This window comes from Elephas maximus, chromosome 3, assembly GCF_024166365.1.
Source record: "Elephas maximus indicus isolate mEleMax1 chromosome 3, mEleMax1 primary haplotype, whole genome shotgun sequence".
Classification (NCBI taxonomy): Eukaryota; Metazoa; Chordata; class Mammalia; order Proboscidea; family Elephantidae; genus Elephas; species Elephas maximus.
The window spans coordinates 32,570,672-32,597,574 of record NC_064821.1 but is presented as its reverse complement, the minus strand read 5'-3'; the positions used below and the strand labels follow the sequence as shown (position 1 = coordinate 32,597,574).

Here is a 26,903-nt window from a genome sequence, read left to right as displayed (position 1 = left end):
CTAACTTTCCTCCTTCATGGATGGGGTGAATAATACAGGCTTTCAAGGATCCTCAACACCCTCTCTCTCCATCACTTCTCCCATGGTCTCAGTCCCTCCATATTCACCCTCATCCTCATACCCTGAACCTCCGATCCCATTTCCATCACCCTGACATCTTTCATTGCCACCTCCCCCCATGGTTTGATTCCATAACCATCAACCCCATGACCCACAGTAGCAGGTGCTGTCTGTAACCTGCCTTGCACCCTTGGGCCTCACTATTGGGGCACACCTGGCCTACCTCCAACTTCAGGTATCTGCATCTCTTTGGGACTGGAATCTGCTCTACTCAAAGTGCTCAGGAGCAGCCCAACCAATAACTGATGGGCTGGCATTGGATCAATACCTCAGCTCCCTGACCCCTCAGGTAGAATGACTCTGAGGTGCATGTTCTATGCTGTCTGTCAAGGCTCCCCAGTGGGATTAAGCCCTGGTTGTCCACGGTGGGAATTTGCTTTATAACTAGAGTGAGCAACCATTGATTTGCCCAGGACTAAAGGGTTTCTTGGTGGCACAGTGGTTAAGAGCTATGGAGAGCTACAGCTGTTAACCAAAAGGGTCAACAGTTTTCAAATCCACCAGCCACTCCTTGGAAACTCTATGGGGTAGTTCTACTCTGTCCTATAGGGTTGCTATGAGTTGGAATCAACTCGACGGCAATGGGTTTGGTTTTTTCGTTTTTAAGGGGCTTCTGAGAATGTGGAAACCCTGGTGGTGCACTGGGTAAGTGCTACAGCTGCTAAGCAAAGAGTCGGCAGTTTGAATCCACCAGGTGCACCTTTGAAACTCTATGGGGCAGTTCTATTCTGTCCTATAGGGTCGCTATGAGTCGGAATCGACTCGACGGCACTGGGTTTGTTTTTTTTTTTTCCCTAAGGATGTGGGATTTTGAGTGATAAAACCAGAAAATTCCAGGCGAACTGTGACAAGCTGATTACCATTTTGATATTGATAACTCACCGGTTTATTGCCTGGCCTCCGTCTCCTGTAGCACTCCCCTGCTCCCCTATAGTTGCTTTCTCCAAGATCAACTCACGCAATCCTTGTCTCAAGCTCTGTTTCTGGGGGACCTTGACCTCAATCCAGCCCACTGCCCTGCCCCACCCCGCCCTGGCCTGCCCCACCCTGCACCAGCCACTCCCGAGCGTGGCTCTCATGAGGTGCTAGTGCAGTTCTTAACAATTCCTACGCATCACCTCATTTTGCTCTTATGACAGGCCTTTGAGGGAGCATCATCTGTTCTCCCAGTTTTACGTGTGCGAAAGCTGAGGTTCAGGCAGGGAAGTCACCCCAGTGGTAGGTGGCACAGCTAGGGGATTTAAACTGGCAAAGGCTGTGCTTCCTGGCGCACTGCTCACATCATCATTCTGGATGCTGAGGGCCTGGGACGTGCCAAGCATGGTCCTGCACACTCCAGATGCATTGTGTCCTTTAATCCTACTACACTCCTGGAAGGTGAGTACAGCCATTACCCCACTGGTTGGAGAGGGACGCCGAGGCCAAAGAGGTGGCAGGGTTCACACCCAGGCAGGCTGGCACCGAGCTCATAACCTTAACCACCATGCTGGTGCCTTCATACATGTAATTTCCCTCCCAGCGGCCACAGCCATTTGAGGAGGGGGGACTCTGGCTGCCAGCAAGGCCAGCTGGCAAAGTGGAGGAGGGCCCGGATGGTAGGCCTGGCCAAGAGACCCCAGGCTGGCATCTGGGCTGGCAGGCTGAGCCCAGGCCTCCCTGGACCCCTCACTGCCAGCTCCTGCCCCTGAGAGACTCTCCTGTGCTCTGAAACTTCCCCCACTCCTCCATCCCCAATCCTTCTCCTGTGGTCAGCTCAAATACCAGACAGGGCGAATCTCAGCTTTTCCCCAAACATTCCTTGTTCCCGTGGCCCAGCCCAGGCTGGCTGAGGTTATGCAAGCAGGAGCTGGGGGTGGGGGTGTTGAGGAGAGCTGTGGGGCCGGGCTGGCCTGTCCTTACCACCCTATTCGGCTGCCTGCCTGGCCTCCCCAGGGCGGGGCAGGGGTAGACCAGCCCCTTGAGCCCTTGGGAAAACAGGCCAGGGGGTGGGCTGTGCTGAGAGATGGGGGCAGTGGTGGCCACGGCAGAAGCTCCAGGAGGTGACCGCCTGGTTTCCATTAGGGAGCCCTAGTGGGCAGTTCAGGCAAGACGCAGAGCTGGGGCCGGCTATGGTAAGGGGGGGAGGGACTGAAGGTGGGGCTTGCCCCCCCCCAGCTCTGCCAGCTTGCTCTTGGCACCCATGCCTGCCCCCCCAGGCCCTCCCCTGATTCGGGATGCTACCGTCGCCATGGCAACCCACTGCCCAGCCAGGGGCCTGCTGACCCGTCCCTCTGCTTCCAGTGGCTGATCCTGCTGCTGCTCCTGATGTGGCTGGGCCCCCCAGTGGCCCCCGGCATGGAGGACGCTGCCTTCCCCCACTTGGGGGAGAGCTCGCAGCCCTTGCCCCGGCCTTGCCCCCCACGCTGCTCCTGCGCCCGTGCAGACACCGTGGACTGCGCTGGCCTGGACCTGCAAGTGTTCCCAGACAACATCACCAGGACGGCTCAGCACCTCTCTCTGCAGGTGGGCCTGGGCACAGGAGAGTGGGGCCCGGCATGCAAGGCATGGGGCACAGGGTGCTGGGGTGCAGGGGTGCATTGACAGGGCTAAGGGAAAGAGGTTGACCGTGAAGGTCTGGGAAGCAATGGAATTCAGTGTTGGTGACAGTGTTGGGGTCTGTGTGGGAGGTGAGAACTGTTGGGATAGAGATAGGGGAAGTGATAGAGATTGGGGTGAACTGTGGGGGTGATGGGGTGTTGGAGTCCACATCTTGGTGGGTATGAGGTTGTTTGGGGTCAGGGTGATCAGGATTGAGGTCAACTGTGTGGTGGTTGGTTGTTGGGGTCAACATCTTGGTGGTTATGGGGTTGTTTGAGGTCAAGGTACTAGACTTTGGGGTCAACTGAGGGGTTGATGGGGTGTTGGACTCCATGTCTCGATGGTTATGGGTTTGAGATCAGGGCAGTTATGGGGTTGTTTGGGGTTGCAGTGTTGGGAATTGGGGTTGACCGTGATTGGTGGTGGTGGCATGTTGGGATCCAAGTACTGAAGGTTGTGGGTTTGTTTGGGGCTAGGGTGACAAGGCATTTGGGGTTGACTGTGGGAGTGATGGGTGTTGGGGGTCCATGTGTTGGTGCTTATGGGGTTGTTTGGGATCGGGGTAATGGGTGTTAGGGGTTGTGGTGGGGTGATGGGATGTTGGGGCCTGGCTTGTTTGGGCTGATGGGGAGTTGAGAGTGAGGGCTTATCGAGGGCGATGGGTTATGGGATCAGGCGTATGAATGCCCGACTCCTGTCTCGTAGAATAACCAGCTCCAGGAGCTCCCCTACAACGAGCTGTCACGCCTCAGTGGCCTGCGGACCCTCAGTCTGCACAATAACCTCATCTCCTCTGAGGGTGAGGGGACAGGGGAACAGGAGGTGGCACCTCCCCAGCATGTGGGGGACAGGAGGTTCCAGCGTCCCTCTCCCTCCCCAGCCCCGGTCTGTGGGCAGTTCTGTGGCTGACTTCTCAGAAGTGCCCTTTGCTGAGTAGGGTGGAAACTCAGGGGCTGGTGGGGGGGGAGTGTGGGTTTTCAGCAGGGACGGGGCGGGGGCAGGGGCAGCACAGGCTGGGAGTGACAGAGGAGCTTCTACCAGCATTCAGCTAGAGCCCTGGGGCAGCTGGGAGCATTGGCGCAGCCCCCCAGCCCCACCAGGCCCAGGGTTCCCTCACTAGCCCCCACCTCCAGGCCTGCCTGATGAAGCCTTTGAGTCCCTCACCCAGCTGCAGCACATCTATGTTGCCCACAACAAGGTGAGCTCCCCTATCCCCTGGGGCCAAGCCCAGAGAGGGCATATCCTGGCCTGGGGTCACACAGCGTGACCTGTGGAGGCTGAGGGGCACCAAGACCAGTGGGCTGTGCTCCCGCAGCTATCGGTGGCCCCCCAGTTTCTGCCCCGCTCCCTCCGTGTTGCGGATCTGGCCGCCAACCAAATGACAGAGATCTTCCCACTCACCTTTGGGGAGAAGCCGGAGCTCAGGTAGCCCCTGGCCCAGCCCAGGACCCCAGGCTTCAGATAACCTCTGGGATCATGGCCCCACCCTGGGGGGCCCTGCCCTGAGGATCTGAGGGGGGGCCCACCCTGGGAGTCTGAGGAGGAGGTCTGAGGAGGCCCTGCCCTGGGAATCTGAGGAAGGCATGGCCCCACCCTGTGGGATCTGAGGAGAGCCCTGTATGCTCTGTCCTGGAGAACTCTAGCCTGAGGAGGAGACAGCGCGCAAGCACACACTTGCACTCACACTCATACCCTGAAGGAGGCCCTGGGCTGGAGTGGGGACTGGAGTGTGGGTAGCGGGAGGTAAGGTAGGCTGGTGGCTGGAGCCTGGCTTCCCTCAGGTCTGTATACCTGCACAACAATCAGCTGAGCAACGCGGGCCTGCCGCCTGACGCCTTCCTCGGCTCTGAGGCCATCACTACCCTCAGCCTCTCGGGCAACCGGCTCAGCTACCTGCCGCCCAGCCTGCCGCCCTCACTGGAGCGGCTCCACCTGCAGGTGCAACCCGGGGGCAGGGGGCCCTTCCTCACACTCCCCACTTGGCTCCGGGGCTCATAGCATATTTAACGACAGTGACATCCAGGCACGGTGCTCAGCACTTTATTAGTGCAAAAGTAAGCGGACATACACACTCTGAAGTTCTCCCCTGATGAAAACCAGGCCTGTATTTCCAACTCAGGTTCCTTGTGATCCCTCCCCACTTCCCCTCCTTCACCTTGCCCTTGGCTGTCCCCTTCTGTCCACCCTCTCTTGGAGTCCTCTCTGCCTCCTCACTTGGCCCCCTGTAAACACTATCCTTCCAATCATCCCCTGGAATTCCAGCAGTCAGAATTACCACTCTCTTCCACTGAGCACCTCGCTAAAGACAAGCTCCATGATACTGACTCCAGAGCCTTCCATGGCTCCCGAATGCCCTGTCTCAGCCCTTCAGTTTTACTCTCTCCCCTACTCCCCAGGACAACCTCATCTCCAAGGTGCCTCGAGGAGCCCTGAGCCGCCAGACCCAGCTCCGTGAGCTCTACCTTCAGCACAACCGGCTGACCGACAGTGGCCTGGATAATACCACCTTCAGGTGGGCCCTGGGGCAGGCTGGGGGCAAGGATCCAGAGGTCAGGACCCTGTACCCTCAGGCTCCCTCCCTTGTGTGACTCCTAGCCCAGACTCATTTGGTGAGCCCCTACTGTGTGCCAGGCTTGTAGTGTCCTTTGTTCCCAGTCACCCTGTGACACGGTTGTCAGAGCCGCCATTCGGAGAGGTTCATCCCCACATCTAAGCCTTGGGCCACAATCTGCCCTGGTTACCCTGAGTTTGTCTTCTGCCAACATCTGCTGAGTCACCACCCCCAAGTTGAAATCTGCAGCTTAGATCTGTCTCAGGACCACGCCCCAACCTACCCTTCCAGAGAATCAGCCCGCCCCCACTTCTGGGTGCTGAGCCCAACACCAGGCCCTCTCTCCTGCCAGCAAGCTGTACAGCCTTGAGTACCTGGACCTGTCCCACAACCAGTTGGCCGAGGTGCCCACCGGCCTCCCCCAGGCCCTGGCCATCCTGCACCTGGGCCGCAACCGCATCTGGCGGGTGGAGGGGGCCCGGCTGCAGGGAGCACGGGGCCTGCGCTATCTGCTGCTGCAGCACAATGCGCTGGGGCGCACGGGGCTGCCCCCGGGGGCTCTGCGGCCGCTGCGGTGCCTGCACACACTGCACCTGTATGGCAATGGGTTGGACCGCGTGCCCCTGGAGCTGCCCCGCCACCTGCGGGCCCTGGTGCTGTCCCACAACCAAGTGGCCACACTGGGTGCCCGCGACCTGGCTGCCATGCGAGGGCTGGCTGAGCTCAACCTGGCCTACAACCGCCTAGTCAGTGCCCGCATCCACCACCGGGCCTTCCGCCCACTGAGTGCCCTGCACAGCCTTGACCTGGCTGGCAACCAGCTGACCCAGCTGCCTGTCGGCCTGCCCTCCAGCCTCCATGCCCTGCGACTTCAGCGCAACCAGCTGCGGGCCCTTGAGCCCGAGTCTTTGGCCGGCCTGGACCAGCTGCAGGAACTCAGCCTGGCCCACAACCGGCTCCGGGTCGGCAACATCGAGCCTGGCACCTGGCACGAGCTGCAAGCCCTGAAGGTCAGGATGGCGGTAGGAACACTGTGCAGCCCCTCCACCTGCCCAGACCCTGCAGCTCCCAGGCCCTGCGATATCCTAAAGAAGCTCTACTGGGTGCCAGCCGTGGGGTGAATGAGACAGCCCCGGCCTCCAGGCCTTTGTTCACGCTGTCCCCTGGTGCCTAGTCCAGTGGGCACTGCTGTCTCTAGCTTTTTCTGACCAAACTGATCAAATGAGAGTCACGTTGCCATTGCCTGTCAATTCCATAGAGTTCTGGTGCTCCTCTGGTGCCAGGCCCTGGTCTAGGCCCTGCAGAGTTGCCAGGTACAGGTCCTGTCCTGTTAGGATGAGGAGTAAACCATTGAGGGTGTGAAAAGGCACTATCTCTGCAATGACTCCAGAGCAGGGCTGAACTGAGGAGGGACTTGGTTACCTCTGTGGAGGGGCCAAATTTGGCAGCCACAGAAGGGGATGGAGGGAAGGGGGTAGAGAGCCAGGCTGGGCATGGAGGGCCCAGGAGAGGCTTGGGGCCACCATGTGCCATCTTGCCTCCTCACCAGGTGCTGGACCTCAGCCACAACGAGCTGTCCTTTGTGCCACCAGACCTGCCCGAGGCCCTAGAAGAGCTGCACCTGCAGGGCAACCGGATTGGCCATGTGGGCCCCGAGGCCTTCGCCAGCACGCCGCGCCTGCGCGCCCTCTTCCTCAGGTGCCCCGGGGAGCCAGCTGGGCAGGGAAGGGCCTGGGCAGTGGTGGTGGGTCATGGGGTTTGTGGCCCCAACCAGCCCTCACACCCACCTCTCTGTCAAGGGCCAACAGGCTTCACATGACGAGCATTGCACCTGAGGCCTTCCTGGGCCTCCCACACCTTCGAGTGGTAGACACAGCGGGTAACCCGGAACAGGTCCTTGTCCGGCTGCAGCCCACGGCCCCACGTCGACCCCGGGCAGGTGGCCCCTGAGCCCCTGGGGCTCCTCTGGGCCACGGACTGACAAGACAAGACCCACCTGGGGCCTCCACCTGGCTCTACCAGGCCTCAGGGACTGGGGCTCAGCCTGATGGGGGTGGGGTGCTGCCTCCACACAGTGAGCTGGGGGATGGCTGAAGAGCACACAGGACTCACTCCAAGTGTGTGTCCCCCACGCAGAAGATGACAATAAAGCCTAAGCCTTTGGGGTGCTCATACGGGCCAGGCGTCCTTCCAGGGCTATGCCCACTGGCTCCTCACAATCCTCGCTACAAGGGCTTTCACCACTCCTGTGTGAAACTGGGGATACTGAGGCTCTGGAGTGCTAAGTGGATCTGGTAATTTGTTTCAGGCCCTGGAGCCAGCAAGTAGCAGAGCTATAATCTGAGGCTGGTGGGTGCGTGTCCTCCTGACCCACCCACACATACAGGCCCCAGGGGCCCCATGTGCTGGCATAGCCTATGTCACACTGTGGGGCTACCACCTGCCAACCTGCCACCCAGAAAACCAAACCCATTACCATTGAGTTGATTCCAACTCACGGTGACGCCACGCATGTCAGAGTGGAACTGCTCTGTAAGGTTTTCTTGGCTATAATTTATGGAAGCATATTGCCAGGACTTTCTTCCTTGGTGCCACTGGGTACGTTTGTACCACCGATCTTTCCATTAGAGGCAGAGTAAGAACTGTTTGCACCACCCAGGGGCCCTACATGCCACCCAGCCACATGTGAATCCAGATGCGCCCAAGGCCAGCCGCCGCAGAAACAAAGACCACAGGCCCCCATGATAGACCCTTACACGTATCCCCACAGCAGGTGCTTGGGTCAGACGCACTCTGCTCAGGGCTGTGAGGGAGAACCCAGGTCGGCCGCTGAGGGCTGGAACAACAAAGACAGGACAGGCTAGGCTGGATGTGGCCCTAGCCGTTTATTCCGAGGGTTGGTCCTGGGGGCCCAACTGGGCCAGGGCAGTCAGCTGGGGCACAGGTGACCTCGGAGGCTTCTTTGGGGTGTGGGCAGGCTTCAGAAGGTTAAGGCAGGGGAGGGACAGGGAGTAAAGTGCTTGCAGGGGCCCCCAGCGTTGGTCCCGGCATCTCCTACCTCAGGGCAGGCCAGGGGCCAGGCAACCCAGGGCTGTGCAAACAGGGCTCTTTGGGGCCCACCCAGCCAGGCCTGTCCCCAGGGTGCCGGGTGCTGGGCCAAGCTAGCCAGGCACCATCCCAATGCCCCCTGCCAGGGAGGCTCTGCTAACTAGGCCTGGGCTGGCACAGCAGGTGACGGCCCCACATCCATGTCCCAAGAGCTGATTGTCCGATGATTGTCTGCTCATTTGGTCTGGGCCACGCTCAGCTCCTCCCAGCTGCTGGGCTGCTCCCTGGGCTGGGGCCACTCGCCTGTCGGCCCCTCACCTTTGGAGCCGCTGCAGCTGGGGGATAGGGCACGGGGGTCAGAGAAGGGTGACAGGGCCACAGCCCCTACCTGGCCCGGCCGCCCGAGCCTCACCTCACTCTCCACCAGGTTCCGCCTGTACAGCGCCTCCTTTGCAGCCTCCTGTAGGGATGGGTGGTCAGCAGGTACCCTGGCAGCCCTGCCCCATGCCCACCTGGCCTGCCTGCCTGCCCTGCCTCACCCTAGTGCCATCGTTGCCCAGGCGCCGGGCGGCCTCCGTGTAGAACTGCAGCTGCCTCTCCAGCTGAGCCATGTACTCTGAGGGCAGAGAGGGGTCAGGGAAGCCCAGCTGCCTCTCCCCTTCCCCACTGTGCCCATCCTATCTCCCCCACTATGCCTGCCCTATCCCCCTCCCCCACTGTGTCCACTCTATCCCCCCAACTGTGCCTGCCCTGTCCCCTTCCCCCACCGTGCCTGCTCCATCCCCCTCCCCCACTGTGTCCACTCTATCCCCCTCCCCCACCGTGCCCACCCTGTCCCCTTCTCCCACCATGCCTGCCCTATCCCCCTCCCCCACTGTCCCCAATCTGAGCCCCTACCCCGCCGGATGCCTGCACCCCCCTGCTCCAGCTGGGCCCTTTGCCACTGGCTGCGCTGCATGATATCCTGGTACTGCTGGGCCACCTCAGGGGGCACCGGCCTCCGTGCCTGCCTGAGGGCCAGGATCTGGAGGTGCAGAGAGGGCTGTGAGAGCCCTGCCTGGGCGTGCAGACCCCCCAACCCCACCCCGCAGAGCCCAGTGGGGTGGGAACCCACCTTCCGCTCCAGACGCTCTTGGTCGAAGGCCAGCACACTGAGGCTGTGCAGGGGCCGGGCTGGTCTGCAGGGCGGGGGTGTGATAAGAGGCTGTAGGGGCCTCCCTGACTAACCCCGTTAATTCAGCAGAGACACTGGCCACCAGGGATACAGTGGGAAGCAAGCCAGGCTGCCCTGGTGTTTTCTGATCCCACAACTTCATGGGCAAGAGGGTCACAAGCCCAGGCAACTGTGACACCCAGTAGTTAGGGCTGTGACAGGTGCTCAGGCTGTTGTGGGACCTGGAGGAGGCCCCCGACTAGCCTGGAGGGCTCCTGGAGAAGGAACAACCAAGTTGGGACCCAAAGGATGAGCAACAGTTGGGGAGAGAAACAGGGAGTAAGGGTGGGGAGATGGGGTGTTCCGGTCAGAGGAACACAGAGAAGCCCAGAGGCTAGCAAAAACAAGGCATGTCAAAGAACCAACAGGAGGAAGCAGGCAGAGGGAATGTTGGACATATCAACAATGATCAGATCACAAAGGGTCTTAAAGATCAGGCTAAGGAATTTAAGCTGCATTCTCCAGAAGAAAGGGAGCCAGGAGAGGTTTTGAAGTAGGGAAGAGGCATGGTCCCACTTGTGCCTGCTGGAAACTGTCCAGGTGGGGCTGAGAAGGTCTGGCCCAGTCACCTACCTGTTCCCTGGCTCCCTCGAAGGGGCAGGCACTGGAGGGGCCTTCCCTTTGGGCCCAGTGACCTGCTTCAGGGGACAGAGTCCCATGAGTCCTGGCCCCTCTGAACCAAGCCTTCCTCCGTGGGGCTTCTAGATGGGCAGTGGTCTCACCGTGGGCACAGCTACCGGCACGGGGTCAATGACCAGCCACCTCTCAGTTGTCGTCTCCAACTGCTGGGCTGTCAGTGGCTCCCGAATCCGGACCATCACCTCCAGCCTTCCCCCAGTGGGCCGGCGGCCGTCCAGAACCTAGGTGGGGGCCAGGGGAGGTGCTGGTGGAAAGTGGCAGTGGCCAAAGGCCCGGTGCCAGAATCTGAGAGAACCAGGGAGATTTCAAAAATATGAACCCAAGAGTTTGGCTGAGACACTAATCTGTTATAAAGAACGATGTCTGGAATAGAGGGAACGGAGTTATTTAGTGCTGGCTGTGGGGTGGCCTGGGGCTCCCAGAGGGGGTCCCCGGAGGGACTCAGGGCAGGTGTTCGAATGCCATGAGTGGCATGGCCGTACCAGAGTGTTCAGATGAATGTCCATCTCGTACCTCAATGATCTCCCGGACCTCACATGTAGTCTCCAGGGTGTCCAGCTTCAGCTGGGCTGTGCCCAGGACCCGGTCGTTCTTGAACAGGCCCCTGTGTGTGTTGGCGGGGACACAGGTTGGCTGACCCAGGGCAGCTCCCCCTTCCCTAGAGCCCACCCAACACCTGTGGCCCTGGCTCACCCCTTGTGGACCACTTCGAACTTGATGCCTTTGGTCTGGATGGCCCTTCTGAAGCCACGGTGGCCACGGTTGATGCAGAGTTTGAACTGCTCCTTGAACTCTGGCCAGGGAAAGAGGGCGGGGCGAGAGGAAGTTGGGGACAGGCCAGGCTGTGATCTCAGGTTCTGTTCATGAGGCAGAAGGGGGCCCTTGCTGTGGCCTACCTGGGGAATCTGTGCTCTTGATCACACTGGTCTTGTCTTTCTGAGCTTCTTCCTGTGATCAGACAGGAGGCAGGGAAGCTCAAGGGCCTAGGGCCTGGCCATGGACCCCTGTCCCACACACCTGCCAGCTCACTGGGGCTTGAGCCCTCCCCTTTGCAGTTCCCCACCTACCACATTGGGATAGGGGAAGTCAAACCGAACGAAAACATCCAGGTCCCCGGGGGAGAGCCCTGTGGACAAACAAGGCTCAGAGCTGGGCAGTCATGGTCCCCAAGGCCCTGACCCCGGCCAGCTGCCCTCTCACCTGGGGGTGTGGGCAAGTTGATGCCCTTCACGATGAACAGAAGCATGTCGTTGCTGCTGAGGTCAGGGAAGATCCTTCCAGGCGGGCAGGTGGGGAGACAGAGGTACCTCAGCCCTACTGCCCACCCACCTTCTTTTCCTTTGGGGTGAGAGAGGGGTCGGGGACAAGCCCCACCCTGGCCTTTGGGTGTGTCTCGGCTCCTTGGCTTCAATTTTGGAATCAGACAGAATAGAGCTTTCTGTCCAGTTTGGCCACTGGCTAAGTTTTGGGTCCTTTTTTCAGTCTGCACGTATTTATTTGGTACCTACTATACACCAGCCGAAGCCCTGGTAGTGCAGAGCTGGGCTGCTAACCAAAAGGTCAGCAGTTAGAATCCACCAGCTGCTCCTTGAAAACCCTATGGGGCAGTTCTACTCTGTCCTATAGGGTCGCTATGAGTCGGAATGGACTTCATGGCAATGGGTTTAGTTTTTTTTTTTTTTAATGCGCCAACCAGTGCCCTCACTGCCAGGGTACCTGCCCTTTATGCTTAACAATATCTCTTGTGCCCCTGCTATGTGCCAGACAGGGCCCTCACAGATGGGGATGGCACAGGCCCCATCTCGGTACTCATGGAGCCCAATCTAGCTCAGTGAGGAGGTGACCAGTGAACACATGGTAGGAAAAAAAAAAAAAAAAAGGCTCAGATGCTGTGGGCACCTCTGCAGAGAATTAATATAGGGGATGGATGGAGCAAGCTCAGGAGGGGCTGCCCGAGGGACGTGGCTAGGAGGGGCCTTCCAGAGGGATGACACTGGAGATGCCTCTGGGTGTCAGGAAGGAACAGCCACCTAGAGACCAGGGAAGGAAGGTCTGGGCAGAGGAGCCAGCAGGTGCAAAGGCCCTGACGTGGGAACATGCTTGGCATGTGCTTGGAGCCATGTAAAGCAGGGACAGTGCAGGAAGATGAGGAGTTGGGAGCCAAGCCTAGAGGATACTGGGAGCCAGGGTAGGGGTGTGGATTACCCTAGGTATGCTGGGCAAACACTGGAGGGCAAGTGGCCACACCTAGCCTCATCGAAAAGTGGGACACCCCATCGAACTCCTCACACTGTGGCAAAGATTTAACAAGAGTATGCTGGTTAATTTCATGTGCCAGTGTGGATCATCTTTGGTGGCTGGTTGTTTGGTCAAACTCTGTCTAAAAACCTGCTGCCATGGAGTCAATTCCAACTCATAGCGACCCTACAGAACAGAGTAGAACTGCCCCATAGAGTTTCCAAGGAGCAGCTGGTGGACCTGAACTGCCAATCTTTGCGTTAGCAGCTGAGCTCTTAACCACTATGCCACCAGGGCTCCACTGTCTAGGTGCAGGCATTTTCTTGATATGGTTAACACTGACAATCAGTTGACTCCAGAAAGGATTCCCAAGGGAGAAGGATTCTGTGAGTTTCCAGCCTGCTCCCCGGTCTACCAATCGGGACACAAGACTGTCAGGCTTTCCAGCCTGTTGCCTGTGACTTCTGGATTTTGAACTTGCCAGCTCCCACAATCTCGTGAGGCAACTTGTTAAGTCTCTGTGTGTGTATATGTGTGTGTGTTAGCATGTATGAATACGTCCTATTGGTTCTGTTTCTCTGGGACACCCTGATAAAAAGAGCATGACCCACAAGCACCAAGACTAGCCCACATTTCCAGTCTCCCGTGGGCTCCCCAGGCCCCCGGGGCACGGAACATTGTCACTCACTGGCTGGATCTTCCCCGTTTTCGAATGTTGTCACTGTCAGCACCACCTCACCAGCCTTCACCCATGTTGCACACCTGCCTCAGGACCCTTGCACGTGCTCTGCTCCCACCACTCACCCAAACTCTACTCCTGGGGCAAGTCCCTCTGCCAGTTTCCGGGCAACGCAGCCCCCACCCCTACCCCAGAGCGGCACCCAGGCCGGGGGCATCAGAGCGTTACTTGATGACACTGAAGGTCCTCTGCTCAAAGCGGGCAACAGGTGTGGGGAGACCCCGGGCGAAGGCCTGCTTCAGAGTGTCCATGCTCCGTTTACAGTCCTCTGCCAGCTTCTCAAACCTGCAAACCAGAGGGCCCTGCTCAGGCCTGCAGTGAGGGGATGGCTCCCTGGTCCCAGGGCAGGCTGGAGTGAAGCCATTGGCAGGGTGGGGTAGAGGACACTCACTTGCTGATTTCAGCGATGTTGCCCAGGTGGGTGAACTGGTTAGAGTGGTTTAGGCACATCTAGGAGAGAAGACATTAAGGGGCGGCTTAGGGGGCTGTGCCCCAAGGGGGCCGGCTGACCCAGGCTGGGGGCCCCACTTACCTCATGCTGCTGCCGTATCAGTTTGGTGAGCTCACCGTAGCGCCGGGCAGCCTCCTGAGATAGACCCGGGCCAGGCCGCTGGACCAGGGTGAAGTCATCTTTGTTGACTGGGGCAGGCGGCACCTGGGGAGGAGGAGGCTCATAGGGCCAACCCTGGGCTCTTCGGATGTCATTCCTCCTGGAGAGGCCCCCCTGAGCACCCCTGCAGCCCTGCTTCTGCTCCTTCTACCTGGTACTTCCAATCATCCGAAACACTGAGCCAACCCTACGGTCACCCAAGAAGTCATGGGTGGAGCTCCTCCTGTGTGCTAGGCCCTGTGCTGGGGTTGGGGACACAGCATGAAGAAGAGAAAAGAATCCCTGATATCGAGGGGGCCATATTCTCTTTGGAGAAAGGAATAACATATAACTGAAGTAAGTTATAGGAGAGAGTAAAATAAAATAAAAGCCCAAACCTGTGGCTATCGAGTCAATTCCAACTCATGATGACCCCATGTGTTACAGAGTAAAACTGAGCTCCGTAGGGTTTTCTTGGCTATAATCTTTACAGAAGCAGACTGCCGGGCCTTTCTTCCATGGCACTGCTGAGTGGGTTTGACCTGCCAACCTTTAGGTTAGTAGTCAAGCACAAACCGTTTGCACCACCCAGAGACCTCGTAAGAGACAGCAGGAGATAATATATGCTCCAGCGAAAAATAAAGACGGAGGGGGAGTAGAGAAGTCCAGGTTAAAGGGAAGGATTTTAGATGGGGGGGATGTCAGGGCAGGCCTCCGATCAGTGACATTTGAACAGAGACCTAAAGAGGGGAGGGGGTGAGCTAGACAGAGATCGAGAGAACAGGATTTCAGGCTGAGGGAGCAGCAGGTGCAAAGGCTCTGAGGTTGGAGCATGCCTGGAGTTTGAAGACAGCGAGGAGGCCAGATGGCTGGTGAGGTGGGAGGAAGGGGGCAAGTGGAGAAGGGAGGGCAGGGAGGTGATGGGTCAGATTGCACAGGGCTTTGTGGGTAACTATAAGGAGCTATTTTTACTCGCATGTTTCTTGCTGTCTCCTGCTCCATGAGGGTGGGAGTACTTGTCTGTTTTGTTCCAGGTTACAACGTCAGTGTCCGGCATGGGTCACGCACACAGTAACCCATTGCTATTGAGTCAGTTCTCACTCACAGCAACCCTATAGGTCAGAGCAGAACCACCCCATAGGGTTTCCAAGGCTATAAATGTTTATGGAAGCAGACTGCCACATCTTTCTCCAGTGGAGCACGATAGTGGGCTCAAATCGCCAACCTTTTAGCTGGCAGTCAACCACTTTAACCACTGCACCACCAGGGTTCCTGGGCACATAGCAGGTGCTCCAAAAATATTTCCTGTCACGGATGCTGTTCCATCACACCAGCTCACTGAATTTCTGTCCCCACTTCCCCAAGGAGGAATGTGACACTCAGAGGGAATGAATGGTCCTGCCCAATGCAGTAGGATCTGTTAACTGTCTCCCCTAAATCTGATCATCCTTTCCCTAGTAATGGAGTCTGGCTGGGCACTCGGCAACCCAGCAAGAGACTACATGGCCCAGCCTCCCTTGCAGCTAGGTGTAGCCACGTAACTCAGTTCTGACCAATGGGAGATGAAATGAAGCGATGGCAACTCCATACTTCCTTAAAAAGAAACTGCTTGCCGTTTCTCTCTTTCACCCCTTCCCACAGGCTGGATGCAGACAGGGCAGCGATTTGCTTTGACTATGTGGACAATGATGACACTTTGTTTGGGGAGTGGCAGAGAAACAAGATGGAAGGAGCCTGGGCCCTGGAGGGCCCCATAGTGTGGAGCCTAGACTCCCTTGAGTGTTACATACAAGAAACGTAACTGTCTGGTTTCACCCACTGTCTTCGGGGGCCTATTTGTCACAGCAGCTTAATCCAGACCCTGACTCATACACTCCAGGTCACCTGGCTGTTCAGTGCTAGAATGTGACTTGCGGGCACCTGAGCGTGTCCGGCAGCCCCAGGGGCTTCACCTTGGCAATATCCACGGGCAGCCCATTGCGTGAGGCCTCCAGCATGGGCTCCAGCCCCTTGGCCTGGCGCAGGTGCATCTTAGCGCCCTCCACATCATTCTTCTGCTTTGCTCGCAGTGCAGCCTGCAGGAGCTGCTTCTTGCGGTTCTCCAGGAAGGCCAGCTGCTGCTGAGCTACAGGTATGGGTGCTGCTGTAAGTGCTACCTGGTCCACGGCCAGGCAACAGGGCAGCTAGAGCAGGAAGGGCACACCTACCTCTGGTGGACGTGCCTTTGGGGGCTGCTTTGGCTGCTGGGGCTGGTCCTGATGCTGGTGCCCTTGAGGGTGGAGCCTTGCGCTGGGCCATGGGGGCTGCAGGGCTGGTGGACTGCTGAGGGACAGAGAGGAAGTCAGAGCTTTTCCAGTGCCTACAATGAGCCCATCCCCAAAGGGCCAGGGCTGGACATTGCCAAAAGTAGCCACCTTGCTTTCTGTCTCAGGACACTTAACACAGTGTAGCGCCCTGTTCTCTGTGAATCTGCAACAGCCCTGGGAAGAAGGGACTATTACCACTCCCACTTTACAGACGAAGAGACTGTGGTTCATAGAGTAAAACGACTGGCCCAAGCCACACAAGCCACAAGTGGCAGGGGCAGCATGTGAGCCTGGCTCTTTCCAGCTCAAGGCCAGGACTCCCAGGCTCTGCTTGGCTGCCACTTCGGCGGCCCCGACCCCTCACACCTTCTTAGGCTCCTCATCCTCTTCATCCTCTGGGCCTTCATCCTGATTGGCCAGCTTCATGGCAGTCTCTAGGACACCCACTAGGCTCTGCTGAGTGGGCTCGGTGGCCTCCAGACCCTGGATGGGAGGAAAGCCTGGGCGGCCAGTTGGGGCCTGGTCAGGAGAGCACCCATGTCGGGAGACATGGGTGCCTCCTGCGCTTGAGGCACTTTGGGCCTCTAATTCTACTTAAATCCCAGCAAGGAGCTGCTGCTGGTCCCGTATGGACACCAGGCTATTCCTAACCTCATTCATGCCTCTCAGCTTCCCTCTCCCGACCTAAAGCTTTGACCAGACTCCAGCAAACACATCCTGATGCCTCCTCTATGTGAGGCACAGGGGTTGGATCTTCACCTGGAGGGGCTCCCAGGCTAACGAGAGACCTGATTTTTTACTCTCATGGGGGGTGCACAGGCAGCTCTGAGAACCCAGAGGAGGTCTCGACCCATGGGAGGCTGAGGGGAGCGTGAAAAGGGTCAGCTAAGCTGAGCCTGATGGCTGAGAAGGAGGGAGTCGAGCAAAGAGACAAGGGAGGGGCAGAGGGGACGTGGGGAACTGGCACTCCAACAAACGGCCCTGATTTTTACTGCTTGCCAATTTCCATGGTGTATACGCCCACCATGACTGATTTCAGCTATAACAGTTTAACCAGGTTGCAAAATCGCTATGTAGCAATTGGCTCCCCGAGCTTGCACAGCAGGAAGGAACAGCACCTGCAAAGGCTCTGAGGCTGAGGGGAGGGAGCTAGGCGGAGCCTACCTGGGGGCACGGGCAGTTCTGCCACCTCCACGGTTCGGCCAGCCTTGTGGGCTCGGATAGCATCTTGGTATTGCTGCAGGGACACAGGGGTTAGGCTGCCCGGGCTAGGTGTCCAGGGGCTGCCTCCTCACCCCCTGGCCCCCACACACCTTGACGATACGCTCATGCATGCGAGCCTTCCGCTGGTCCCCCTTGGTCTTGGCCTGGGCTGCAGCCACGCGGTACCGCTCCATTCGCTGCTCCAGTGCCTCCAGGAGGGTCCGTGGGGGTGGGGGCACCTCTGGGCCGGGCCAGGAGGCAGGGTTAAGAGTCCCAGGAAGAGGAAATGCTGTTGCCCCAGCCTGCCCACCACAGATGGTCCCAGGAGCCTACCTGGTGTCGAGGGCGCTGTAGTGGGAGTCAGAGGCTGCGAAGGTGGTGATGGTGAGTCTGTCGGCAGTTGGTCTGGGGGCACAGAGGGCCAATCAGGGGCTTGGTTGGCGCCCCCCTCCAGGCTGGTCTGACCCAAGAGAGTCCCCGGGCCTGACCAGTGGGGGCAGCAGCATCAGGAAGAACTTCGTGAAGGCCTCGAGCAGTCCTGGAAGGTGGGCAGGGCGGTGTCCTCACCAGGTGAAGGGGGCAGGCGGGACAGGTCCACAGGCTCCCCCCGGCTCAGGGCCTCCAAGACGGCATCAAAGCTCTGGGAGAAAGAATGAGAAGATTAGGGGAGGGGGCTGCAGTTGGAGAACCCCCACACCTTGCCACCCAGCAAAGGGTGCCTAGTTTCTGCCTCTTCCCTGCACCACCTCGCTCAATTCTCTTCTGAGACTGATGGCCATTTCACAGAGTGGGTAAACTTGAGGCTCCAAGAGGCATAGCAAACTACAGGTAGGAAGTGACCAAGCCAGGATTCAAATTTGGGTCTAACTCCAGAGCCCATGTTCTTTGTATCCATGCAATGCTGGAACCATCCTGCCCTCTCCCTTCAACCCTGTCTGTCATTCTGGACACACCTTGGCCACACGGAAGAGTCGGGCGGCGGCGGCAGTATCTCCCTGCTGCTTGGCCTGGAGAGCAGCCAGCTTATACTCACGCTGCCGGCTCTGCAACTGGGCCAGGGGGCCAGAGCTGCAGGGACCTGGAAGGGGGATAGCACCAAGGAGGCTGCAGAGGCTGGGCCAGGTCCTCTGCACAAACCATTTCTACTTAATTCTCCCAACGAGACTGTTTAAGCCCATTTTACAGATGAGAGAACTGAGGATTAGAGCAGGGACACTGCTTCCTTAAGGTCACACAGCCTGAAAAGGGCAGGGCTGAGATTCGACCTCCAGCCTGGCAGACTCTGGAGCCACTACTGTTTTGCCCTCAAGAAAATTTTGGAAAACTCTATGTCTCCTTATACATAGTCAAGTTGACATCTAAAATTTTTCATCTTAAATGTAAAAAGTGGCAAAGTTTGCCGTTCCCGGCACTCTGCAAAATATTGATATTTGGAAAATAAAGCCATTCCATCACTCTTTTAAAGTATCGTGGTGAGTTGAAACTCACCAACACACGTCTAAATATATCCACAAGCTCACTGCTAGCAGTCAGGGATGTCACGTCTTTTTCTCCTTGAACGCTTCTTTCCATCCATGCCCCCTATAGAATTTTCTTCTAACATATTTGTATGGTTGAAAATCTTTTTTTGACCACCCTATCGTATATTTATGGAAACCCTGGTGGCATAGTGGTTAAGAGCTACAGCTGCTAACCAAAAGGTCGGCAGTTCGAATCTACCAACCACTCCTTGGAAACCCTATGGGGCAGTTCTACTTTGCCCTACAGGGTCACTATGAGTCGGAATCGACTCAAAGGTTTGGTTTTTGGATCGTACATTGGTGCAACCAAAACACATTCACACAGCACGTCTGCATGTCTGCCAAGTTGGGACAAGTGGGGTTAGGTGATTTTTAAAGAGTGTGTTAGTTATATTTTCAAATGATACGCTTGATATGTTTTTGGAAACAGTATTTCTAATATGTAAAATAACAGGCACAACGGTTAGTCTAAAAAACCAAAGTACAGTACATACGCCTCCCCCTCGGGTCCCCAATATCTGGAAAGCGCATTCTGCACCGCACTTTTTCAGATGGCCAACTGGACCTATTGCTTTAAATCTAGATGGACTCTCCCTAAAAGGTGTCTGGAGGTTGAAGGAAAACACCTTGACATTTAATTGGTTTTATTTCCTGTGATTACTAATCTCTCAACGTTAAAAAAAACCACCTCTTCTGGGCTGAATTATTGTTACAATTGTTCCTAGCAAGCCACTGAATGAAACATACACGTATCAATTTTTTTTTTTTTTTTTTCCTTTAGGTGAAAGTTCACAGAGCAAATTAGTCTCTCATTCAACAGTTTATAAACAAATTGTTTTGTGATATCGGCTGCAATTCCCATGATATGTCAACACTCTCCCCTTCTCCACCCCAGCTTCCCTGTTTTCACTTGCCCCGTTTTCCTGTCCCCTCCTGCCTTCTCGTCTTTGGTTTTGGACAGGTGTTGCCCATCTGGTCCATTTACAAGATCGAACTAAGAAGCACATTCCTCACGTGTGTTATCATTTTTCCCAGACCTGCGTAATCTTTCGTGAAGGGTGATGGTCAGAAAAGAATTTCTGTACATCTGGGTTTGACTAGGGATACACCTCTTGCAGATCCTATTGGGGCTGGGTCCTCCCCACCCATCAGCTCAGTGCCCTGCTCACTCTTTTTCTACTTGTCTTTTGTGAAGTGTTGAGAAACCCAGTTCACACCAACAAGCAAGTGGGAATACACATGAGTCGCACTAGGTGCTTCTGTGAACTCCTGCCAAGCTCTCTGCCTAAAACCCCACCGTGAAAAATTGTTGGTGATTTCAGCTGAGGGTTTCAGGTGACTGTGCTGAAAAACAGTCCACCTTGAACTTTGCCAAAACAACTGCTTAGAAACCAGCCCGGGTGCAAGAGAATTTTGTGACCCAGTGGTCACTGTTTCAACCCCATGCCAATGTTTGAGTTGTCTCTTTGGTTCCTGCTCAGGTTCTAGAATGGAGGGCGGTGGGCCTTTCTTCCCTAAGGTGGGAGGAGGGTGATCGGAAAATGGGAGACTGGGAAGGAAAACCTCGTGGGAGGTGCCTTCTTGAACAGATGAGCTTTAGAAGAGAAGCTGAGGCCTGGGAATTGCTGACTTAAAACTCGTGTGTTCTGCATTCTAGTGAGGTGAGTAGTGTCTGGGGTCTTAAAAGCTTGCAAGCAGCCATTAAGATACAACTAGTTTTTTGTTTTTTTTTTAATCAGTCTCTACTCGTCAGGAGCAAGACAAAGAAGGAAACCAAAGTCTCAGAGAAGAAACAAGTCTACAGGGCTAGTAGCCTACGTGAGCCACAGCCTCAACTACTCTGAAACCAGAAGAACTAGATAGTGCCCAGCTACCACCATTGACCATTCTAATCAGGGGCACAATAGATGGACCCTGGTAGAATGAGAGAAAAACAAGGAACAGAACTCAAATTCTTAAAAAAGTCCGGACTTACTGGACAAGTTGAGACTAGAGGACTCCCTGAGGCTATCACCCTGAGGTACTTGTTAAACCTTAAACAAAAACCATCCACTGAAATTACCTTTCAGCAAAATAACAGACTGGCACACAAAGTAAAGAATATTATCCGTGAGTACCTGTTGAAAAAAAAAAATGGTATCCAAGGAGCGCCTGGTGAATTCGAACCCCTGACCTTTTGGTTAGCAGCCACAGCTCTTAACCACTACGCCACCAGGGTTTCCATCCGTGGGTATAGTACTCCATTAAAAAACCATCATTATGCGACCAAAAGGTCAACAATTACTCTAAAGCAAAGATGAGAAAATAACGGGGCAGGGAAACTAGAGTCCTGGAAACAGAACCATAATGCAATTAAAAAAAATGTTGACACATTGTGAAAAATGTAACTAATGTCACTGAACAATTTGTGTAGAAATGATCAAATGGGAACCTAATTTGCTGTGTAAACTTTCACTGAAAACAAAAAAAAATTACTAAAAACAAAAACAAAAAAACTTTATATGGTGCATACCTCTTGGAGAGGCTTCAGGAACTCCAGGAGCATGAGGACCTAGAAGGGGCGTTTGAATAGTTAACAGCTGTCCATGGCTGTACACCCGCAGAGGAGGCTACCAGCTGAATACCCCATCCCAACACCACTGCCAGCCCAGCCCTGCCCTGCAGCCTACCTGGGGGCAGCTGGGGCTTTGCTGAGCCAGGGGACGAGGCTGGGGCAGTGGGAGGAGGACCCTGCACGTTCACCCTGGGCTCCGGGGCAGGTAGGTTCACAGGGGCTGGCTGGGTGGGCACAGGGGTGTGGCTGGGCATGGCTGCCAGGCTTCGGCCCACAGCCACCAGTGGTGGGATGTCCCCTTCGTCGATGGCATTGCCCTTCCGGACGGAGGCCAGCAGGTTTTCGAGTGTCTGGAGGAGGCGTGAGTATGGGTGTTGGAGAAGCCCAGAGCTGGGCACGGGGCTGAGGGAGGGTCCCGACAGCCATCCCTCTGGCCGCTCACCTTAAGGCCCCTGTCATAGCGCCGCATCTTGGCACCATCTCCGGCTTGCCGAGCACTTTCGATTGCTGTCTGGTAGAGGGCTAGTCTCTCCTGCAGGGTGGCCTCCATCCCTGGGCTGGGGGCTGTGGGCTGTGGCTATGAGAGGAAACGGGCACGGCCTGGGTGTGACCCTACTTGGGCCGCCCCCACCAGCCCCACCATGTGCTAACAGGGCGACAGCTCTATGCATTTCCATCCTGGGCCATCCCCGCAACCCTGGCAGGAGAGAAATCATTGTCCCTGTTTCCTGGCAGAGGGAACTGAGGCTCAGAGGTCACATGACGAGGAGAGGCAAGGATAGGCCCTGAACCTCAGGCTGTCCGTGGTGTCTGGTTCAAAGGAGCAGGGTCGTCAGAGATGTACCTGGGCCGAAGGAGGCTGGGACTCCAAAGCCTTCTGCTCCTCTCCAAGGACCTCATTCAGTTCCGCCTGGAGGGACACACCATGGTGGAGGCGTGAGGGCCCACCAGACAGGGTACGGGAAAGCAAAGCCCCACCCTGCCCAGCCCAGCCCAGCCACTTACCAGCAGGTCATCATCAGCCTCCACATCGTCCTCATCAGTCCCCTCCTCCTCCTCCTCCTCCTCGTCCAAGTCTCTCATGCACAGGCTCGCCATCTTCTCAATGGCCTCCATGGGCAGAGGCCCTGGCAGCAGGGGAGGCCCCAGCTGGGTCAGATCCTTCCGGAGGCCCCACCTCTCATCCCAGTCACCCACGGCCCGCAGAAGAGGTCAGCAGGCAGTCGGGACAGCACGTCCCCTTTCCTGCCCTTCTCTGGTGGCCCACTCTTACCCCTACATTACTCCACCCCCGTTGACTTCAACAACCTCATCTCCTTATAATGCCTCAGTTCTGGGGCCAGCCTGCCTGAGTTTGAACCCTGGCTCTGCAATTTTCTAGCTACAGGACCTTGGGCAAGTTACTTCACCTCTCTGGGCCTCAGTCTCCCCATCTGCTAGATGGGGATAACAACAGTTTCTCCCTCACAGGTAGGTCATGGAGCCTGAAGGTACATAAAGCTCTTAGGATCACACAGGGCAGAACTGAAGCCTTTAAAGGCTCTGTGTGTCCTCTGGGCTCCAGCTCCATCAGGCTGCTCTACTGTCCCCTGACCCCTGCTGTGTTCCCATCCACCCCCAGGTCTTTACACTTGCTGTAACCCCTCCTGGAAAAGCTCCCAATTCTTCACCTGCCCTCCCCATCATGGATGCCTCTCCCAGTGTCCCACCCGACTCATAGATCTCCCTCAGGGTTCCCGGCTCTCCCATTCCAGGCCTGATCACAGGACAGCAGCTCGGAGGTTCACACTGATGAAACATTAGCTGACCGTGTGCCAGCCCTGTGGGAAGTGCTTTACGAAACACGGGAAGGTTGACTCTTGGTGATGTAAGTGCACCTATTATTCTCATTTTACAGCCAGGGAATCAAGCCCTACCCAAGTGATATGACTTGCCAAGTCACAGAGCCAGGAAGTGGGATTCAAACAATCATTTCAGTCCCAAGTCAACTGTTTAGCCTCTTACCCAGACCGTGGGCTCCAGGAGGGAAGGGGCCTTCTCTTTCTCCCCCATCTCCCCTGTACCCAGTTCCGAGCCAGCCCACAGCGGGAGCTCAGAAAACATTTGGGGTGTGTGTGAGCATCTCACCTTTGCCTTTGAGCTTCTCCAGGGCTGGGGGCTGGCCCTCCACCAAGGCCAAGAACTCGGCCTCCAGTTCCTCATCATTAACTCCATCCTCAGGGATCATCAGGCCATCTGGGGAGAGGTCAACCAGCAGGCCCAGCTGCAGGAACAGTGAGGGTCCTGTCAGATCTTACGATGGAGCCCATCCGGTCAGAGGCAGCCAGGATGGGCCCACAGTCCTCTCAGGAGAAAAGGAGCCTAGGCCTCATGGGGAAAGCCATTCCCAGGGAATTCCAGGAGGCTAGGACGGCCCCAGAATGAAGCAGGTGTCCTGCAACAGGCCAAGCCCGCTGGCACAAATCAAAACAGGGCAAAGGGCAGGCGGAGAGACCCAGCTCCCTGCTAGAGCTCACGCCTGTCACACGCTGCTAGACATGTTCGGTAGGAAAAGCTGGCCCCACACTCTATGCAAGACAAAGCCACTCTGCACAGCAATGAGCTTTTCCTTCCAACATCCTCAGCAGAGGGGCCAGGCTGGGAGATCTGAGCCTCCAAGGGCAATCGGAAACCTTAACAACAATGTAGAAGTTCAAAGCAGAGACACTGCTATGTAACAAACCCATCTTCCATGTCCTGGTAAATGTCCTACGATGACGTGATAATATTAGACTGAACTATGTGACATTGCTCTTTGGTTTTAAGTTCTATCTATATGGGATCAAACGGACAATGGGAACGGGAAAGACTAAATCGGAAACTTAGGAGGCAGTGAGTTTATGTTAATGAGGGAGGAACAACTCAGAAAGGAGGGTGAGAATGGTTGCACAACTCGAAGAATGTAATCAATGTCACCAAATTGTACATGTAGAAATTGTCGAATTGGTGTGTGTTCTGCTGTGTATGCCCTCAACAACAATAATAAAAAAGAATTAAAAAACAAAATACGAATTAAAAAAACAAAATTGCCTTTTGGTCAAGAATGGCCCAATATCAGCAAGTATACACCGCTGCAGGGGCCCTGGTGGCACAGTGGTTAAAAGCTTGGCTGCTAACCAAAAGATCGGCAGTTCGAATCTACCAGTCACTTCTTGGAAGCTCTACGGGGCAGTTCTACTCTGTCCTATAGGGTCACTATGAGTCGGAATGGACTTGATGGCAACAGGTTTGGTTTTGGGGAGATTTAATAGTAATAATGAGGCAGTAGTTTTTTAGTGGTTCAGTGGTAGAATTTTTGCCTTCCCCGCAGGAGACCAGGTTCAATTCCCATCTGATGTACCTCACGCACAACCACAAACTGTCTGTTGGTGGAGGCTTGTGTGTTACTGTGATGCTGAACAGGTTTCAGCAGAGCTTCCAGGCTAGAAGGAAAGGCCTGGTAATTTACTTCCAAAAATCGGCCAATGAAAACCTTATGGGTCACAATGGTCTAATCCACAACCAATCATGAGGATGGCGCAGGACCAGGCAGCGTCTGGTTCCCTTGTACATGGGGTCGCCATGATGCAGGGGCCAACTTGACCGGTAGCTAACAACAACAGTAATAACAACGATGATGACGTTCACTGAGTGCTATGTTCTACCACTTTCCATAAATTATCTCAATGAACCTTCACAACTGTCTTGTGATGTAGGAACTTATAGGATCTCCATTTCACAGATGAGAAAACTGAGGTGCACAGCTCTGAAGACACATCCAGTGTGCAGAGGCCAGGAGGGAAATTCAGGAACACCTGCCCCTAATGCCTAGGTACTTAGTCATTCCCTGGCTCCCTCCATCAACCAAACCCAAACCAAACCCACTGTGGTCAAGTCGATTCCGACTCATAGCGACTATATAGGACAGAGTAGAACTGCCCCATAGAGTTTCCAAGGAGCGCCTGGAGGATTTGAACTGCCCACCCTTTGGTTAGCAGCTGTAGCACTTAACCACTGTGCCACCAGGGTTTCCCCCTCCATCAAAGCTAAGAAAAATCAAACTCTGTGGGTGCCCAGGACAAGAAGATGAGGAAGGGAGACTGGGGCGGCAGCTCAGGATTTGCACTTAGCTCTGACCAAGCTGTTAATCCCTACGACCTTGGACAAGTCCCAGATACTTCTCTGGGCCTCAGTGTCCTCATCTGTACAGTGGGGATAAAATAAGTCATGTCCTGGCCAGGCTGATAAGAGAGATCCAGGCGCACAGAGACCGAGGGGGAGCAGTTACTGTCCTTACTACCCCAGGTCCCATGCCTGCCCTTTCCCGACTGGAGCAGCTGCAGCAACAGGTGGCTCCAGCCAGGGGGTAGGGGGTGGAGCGGCACAGCTGGGAGGTCGGAGCCAGCAGGTGGGACTTTGGCGACAAGGGGTGCTTAGCCTCACCTGGGGGGGCGGGGATGGGGCTCACCAAGGGAGCGGGAATCGGGCTCCCTGAGGGTGGGTCCCTTCCCTGTGCGTGTGACCGGGTTCGGGAGCGACCCCCCCGGCGGGGCCATAGGGCGCAGGCTCACCTGGCGGGCGGTGGCGGCGCCTCGAGCTGGGGGTCCCTTCCTCTTGTGCATCTTCTAAGCTGGGTGCCCAGACCACCGGCCCCCGCGTCCGGCCTTGCCCTGCCTTCTCCCCCGAGGGTCTGTCCCCGCGCACGCGCCCTTCCCGGAGCTCCGCGCCCCTCGCTCGTCACCCCGCGATCACCGCCCCTGCGCTCTCGCCCCTCGGTGTGGCCGCCCGACTTCCGCTTCGGCCCTCCGGCGCCGCGGTACCGGCGCCTGTACTACTGGACTCGCCTGGCCCGCCGTGCCGAACTACAACTCCCGGCAGGCAGCGCGCGGGGGAGTATGCGCAGGGGCCGCAGGATACGCCGGGAAAGAGGCGGGGCCTGCGCGAGTGAGAGGACTGGGTTGTATTGCACATGCGCACACGGCTCCTAGCTCTGCGCGGGAAAGAGGCGACGTGTGCTTGGGTGTGAGGGTCAGTGGCGCCGCGTGGTCCTTCGCGTCCTGCGGCCTCCTGCAGACTCCATCCTCATTTGGGGGTCCCGACCAGGGGCAGGATTAGTGCGGGACTGGTCACTGGTTTGGAGGCTCCATTTGCCTAGGCCTTGGCCAACGGTCCTTCAGCTCCCAACATCTTCCCGAGCGGCCCCTCTGAGGGCCAACTTTGCCTTCTATTTTCTCAAGAAAATGCTAACGCAGATAATTTGTCTGATTTATTCCCAACAGATCCAGGCAGACCTGGTTCCCGGCAAGGACAGAGGGAGCTCCACAACAACTCTAGCCCAGGTCCGTTTTGGCTTTTCTGGCCCCCAAGGCTGGAAGAGGCTATACTGTGTGTGCCGCCTAGGCCTCCAAGGGCTCCAGCGGTCCCTGAAGGGCCCCAGGTCTCCTCTCAAAAGCCTCTGGATGTCCCTGGAAGAACCCCAGGTGTCCCCTTGAAAGTCCTCAGATATCCCTGGGAGAGCCCCAGCTGTCCCCTCAAAAGTCCCCTGGCAGCCTCTTAAGGGGGAAACTAGTGCAAGGGTGCCCAGGACT

General features: G+C 56.4%; 3 protein-coding genes across 7 annotated transcripts in view; 2 read left to right on the top strand and 1 right to left on the bottom strand.

Annotated features, from left to right (window-relative positions):
• The first annotated feature begins 2,114 nt into the window (after positions 1-2,114).
• On the top strand, positions 2,115-7,538 carry PODNL1 (podocan like 1). 3 transcript variants are annotated; one of them, XM_049877130.1, is made up of 10 exons: positions 2,115-2,203; positions 2,401-2,622; positions 3,403-3,496; positions 3,831-3,895; positions 4,013-4,122; positions 4,479-4,635; positions 5,094-5,209; positions 5,601-6,258; positions 6,798-6,946; positions 7,048-7,538. In XM_049877130.1, exons 2-10 carry the CDS (start codon positions 2,425-2,427, stop codon positions 7,196-7,198), a joined length of 1,698 nt encoding a protein of 565 aa, XP_049733087.1. In that variant the 5' UTR covers positions 2,115-2,203; positions 2,401-2,424; the 3' UTR covers positions 7,199-7,538. The 3 variants fall into 3 exon arrangements, with proteins under 3 accessions (XP_049733087.1, XP_049733085.1, XP_049733088.1); XM_049877128.1 differs by having other exon boundaries at positions 2,133-2,231; XM_049877131.1 differs by lacking the exon at positions 7,048-7,538 and having other exon boundaries at positions 2,133-2,231; positions 6,841-6,939.
• Positions 7,539-7,833: 295 nt separating this feature from the next.
• On the bottom strand, positions 7,834-26,164 carry CC2D1A (coiled-coil and C2 domain containing 1A). 3 transcript variants are annotated; one of them, XM_049877104.1, is made up of 30 exons: positions 25,887-26,164; positions 23,425-23,560; positions 22,303-22,424; positions 22,142-22,207; positions 21,740-21,874; positions 21,413-21,647; positions 21,256-21,294; positions 18,177-18,301; positions 17,791-17,863; positions 17,557-17,628; positions 17,334-17,464; positions 17,185-17,257; positions 16,387-16,520; positions 15,922-16,033; positions 15,667-15,839; positions 13,658-13,780; positions 13,517-13,575; positions 13,294-13,410; positions 11,349-11,422; positions 11,216-11,274; positions 11,045-11,096; positions 10,842-10,941; positions 10,662-10,752; positions 10,232-10,369; positions 10,083-10,147; positions 9,411-9,474; positions 9,194-9,320; positions 8,836-8,912; positions 8,709-8,756; positions 7,834-8,631 (listed from the first exon to the last, which is right to left on the bottom strand). In XM_049877104.1, the coding sequence occupies exons 1-30, from the start codon at positions 25,935-25,937 to the stop codon at positions 8,611-8,613; spliced, it is 2,892 nt and encodes a 963-aa protein (XP_049733061.1). In that variant the 5' UTR covers positions 25,938-26,164; the 3' UTR covers positions 7,834-8,610. The 3 variants fall into 3 exon arrangements, with proteins under 3 accessions (XP_049733061.1, XP_049733060.1, XP_049733062.1); XM_049877103.1 differs by having other exon boundaries at positions 7,835-8,631; positions 15,922-16,036; XM_049877105.1 differs by having other exon boundaries at positions 7,835-8,631; positions 10,083-10,144; positions 15,922-16,036.
• Positions 26,165-26,325: 161 nt separating this feature from the next.
• Positions 26,326-26,903, top strand: part of BRME1 (break repair meiotic recombinase recruitment factor 1) — a 28,859-nt gene continuing 28,281 nt past the window's right edge. Inside the window, 1 exon segment of the mRNA XM_049875457.1 lies at positions 26,326-26,654. Coding sequence (XP_049731414.1) covers positions 26,556-26,654 — 99 coding nt within the window. The 5' untranslated portion in view covers positions 26,326-26,555.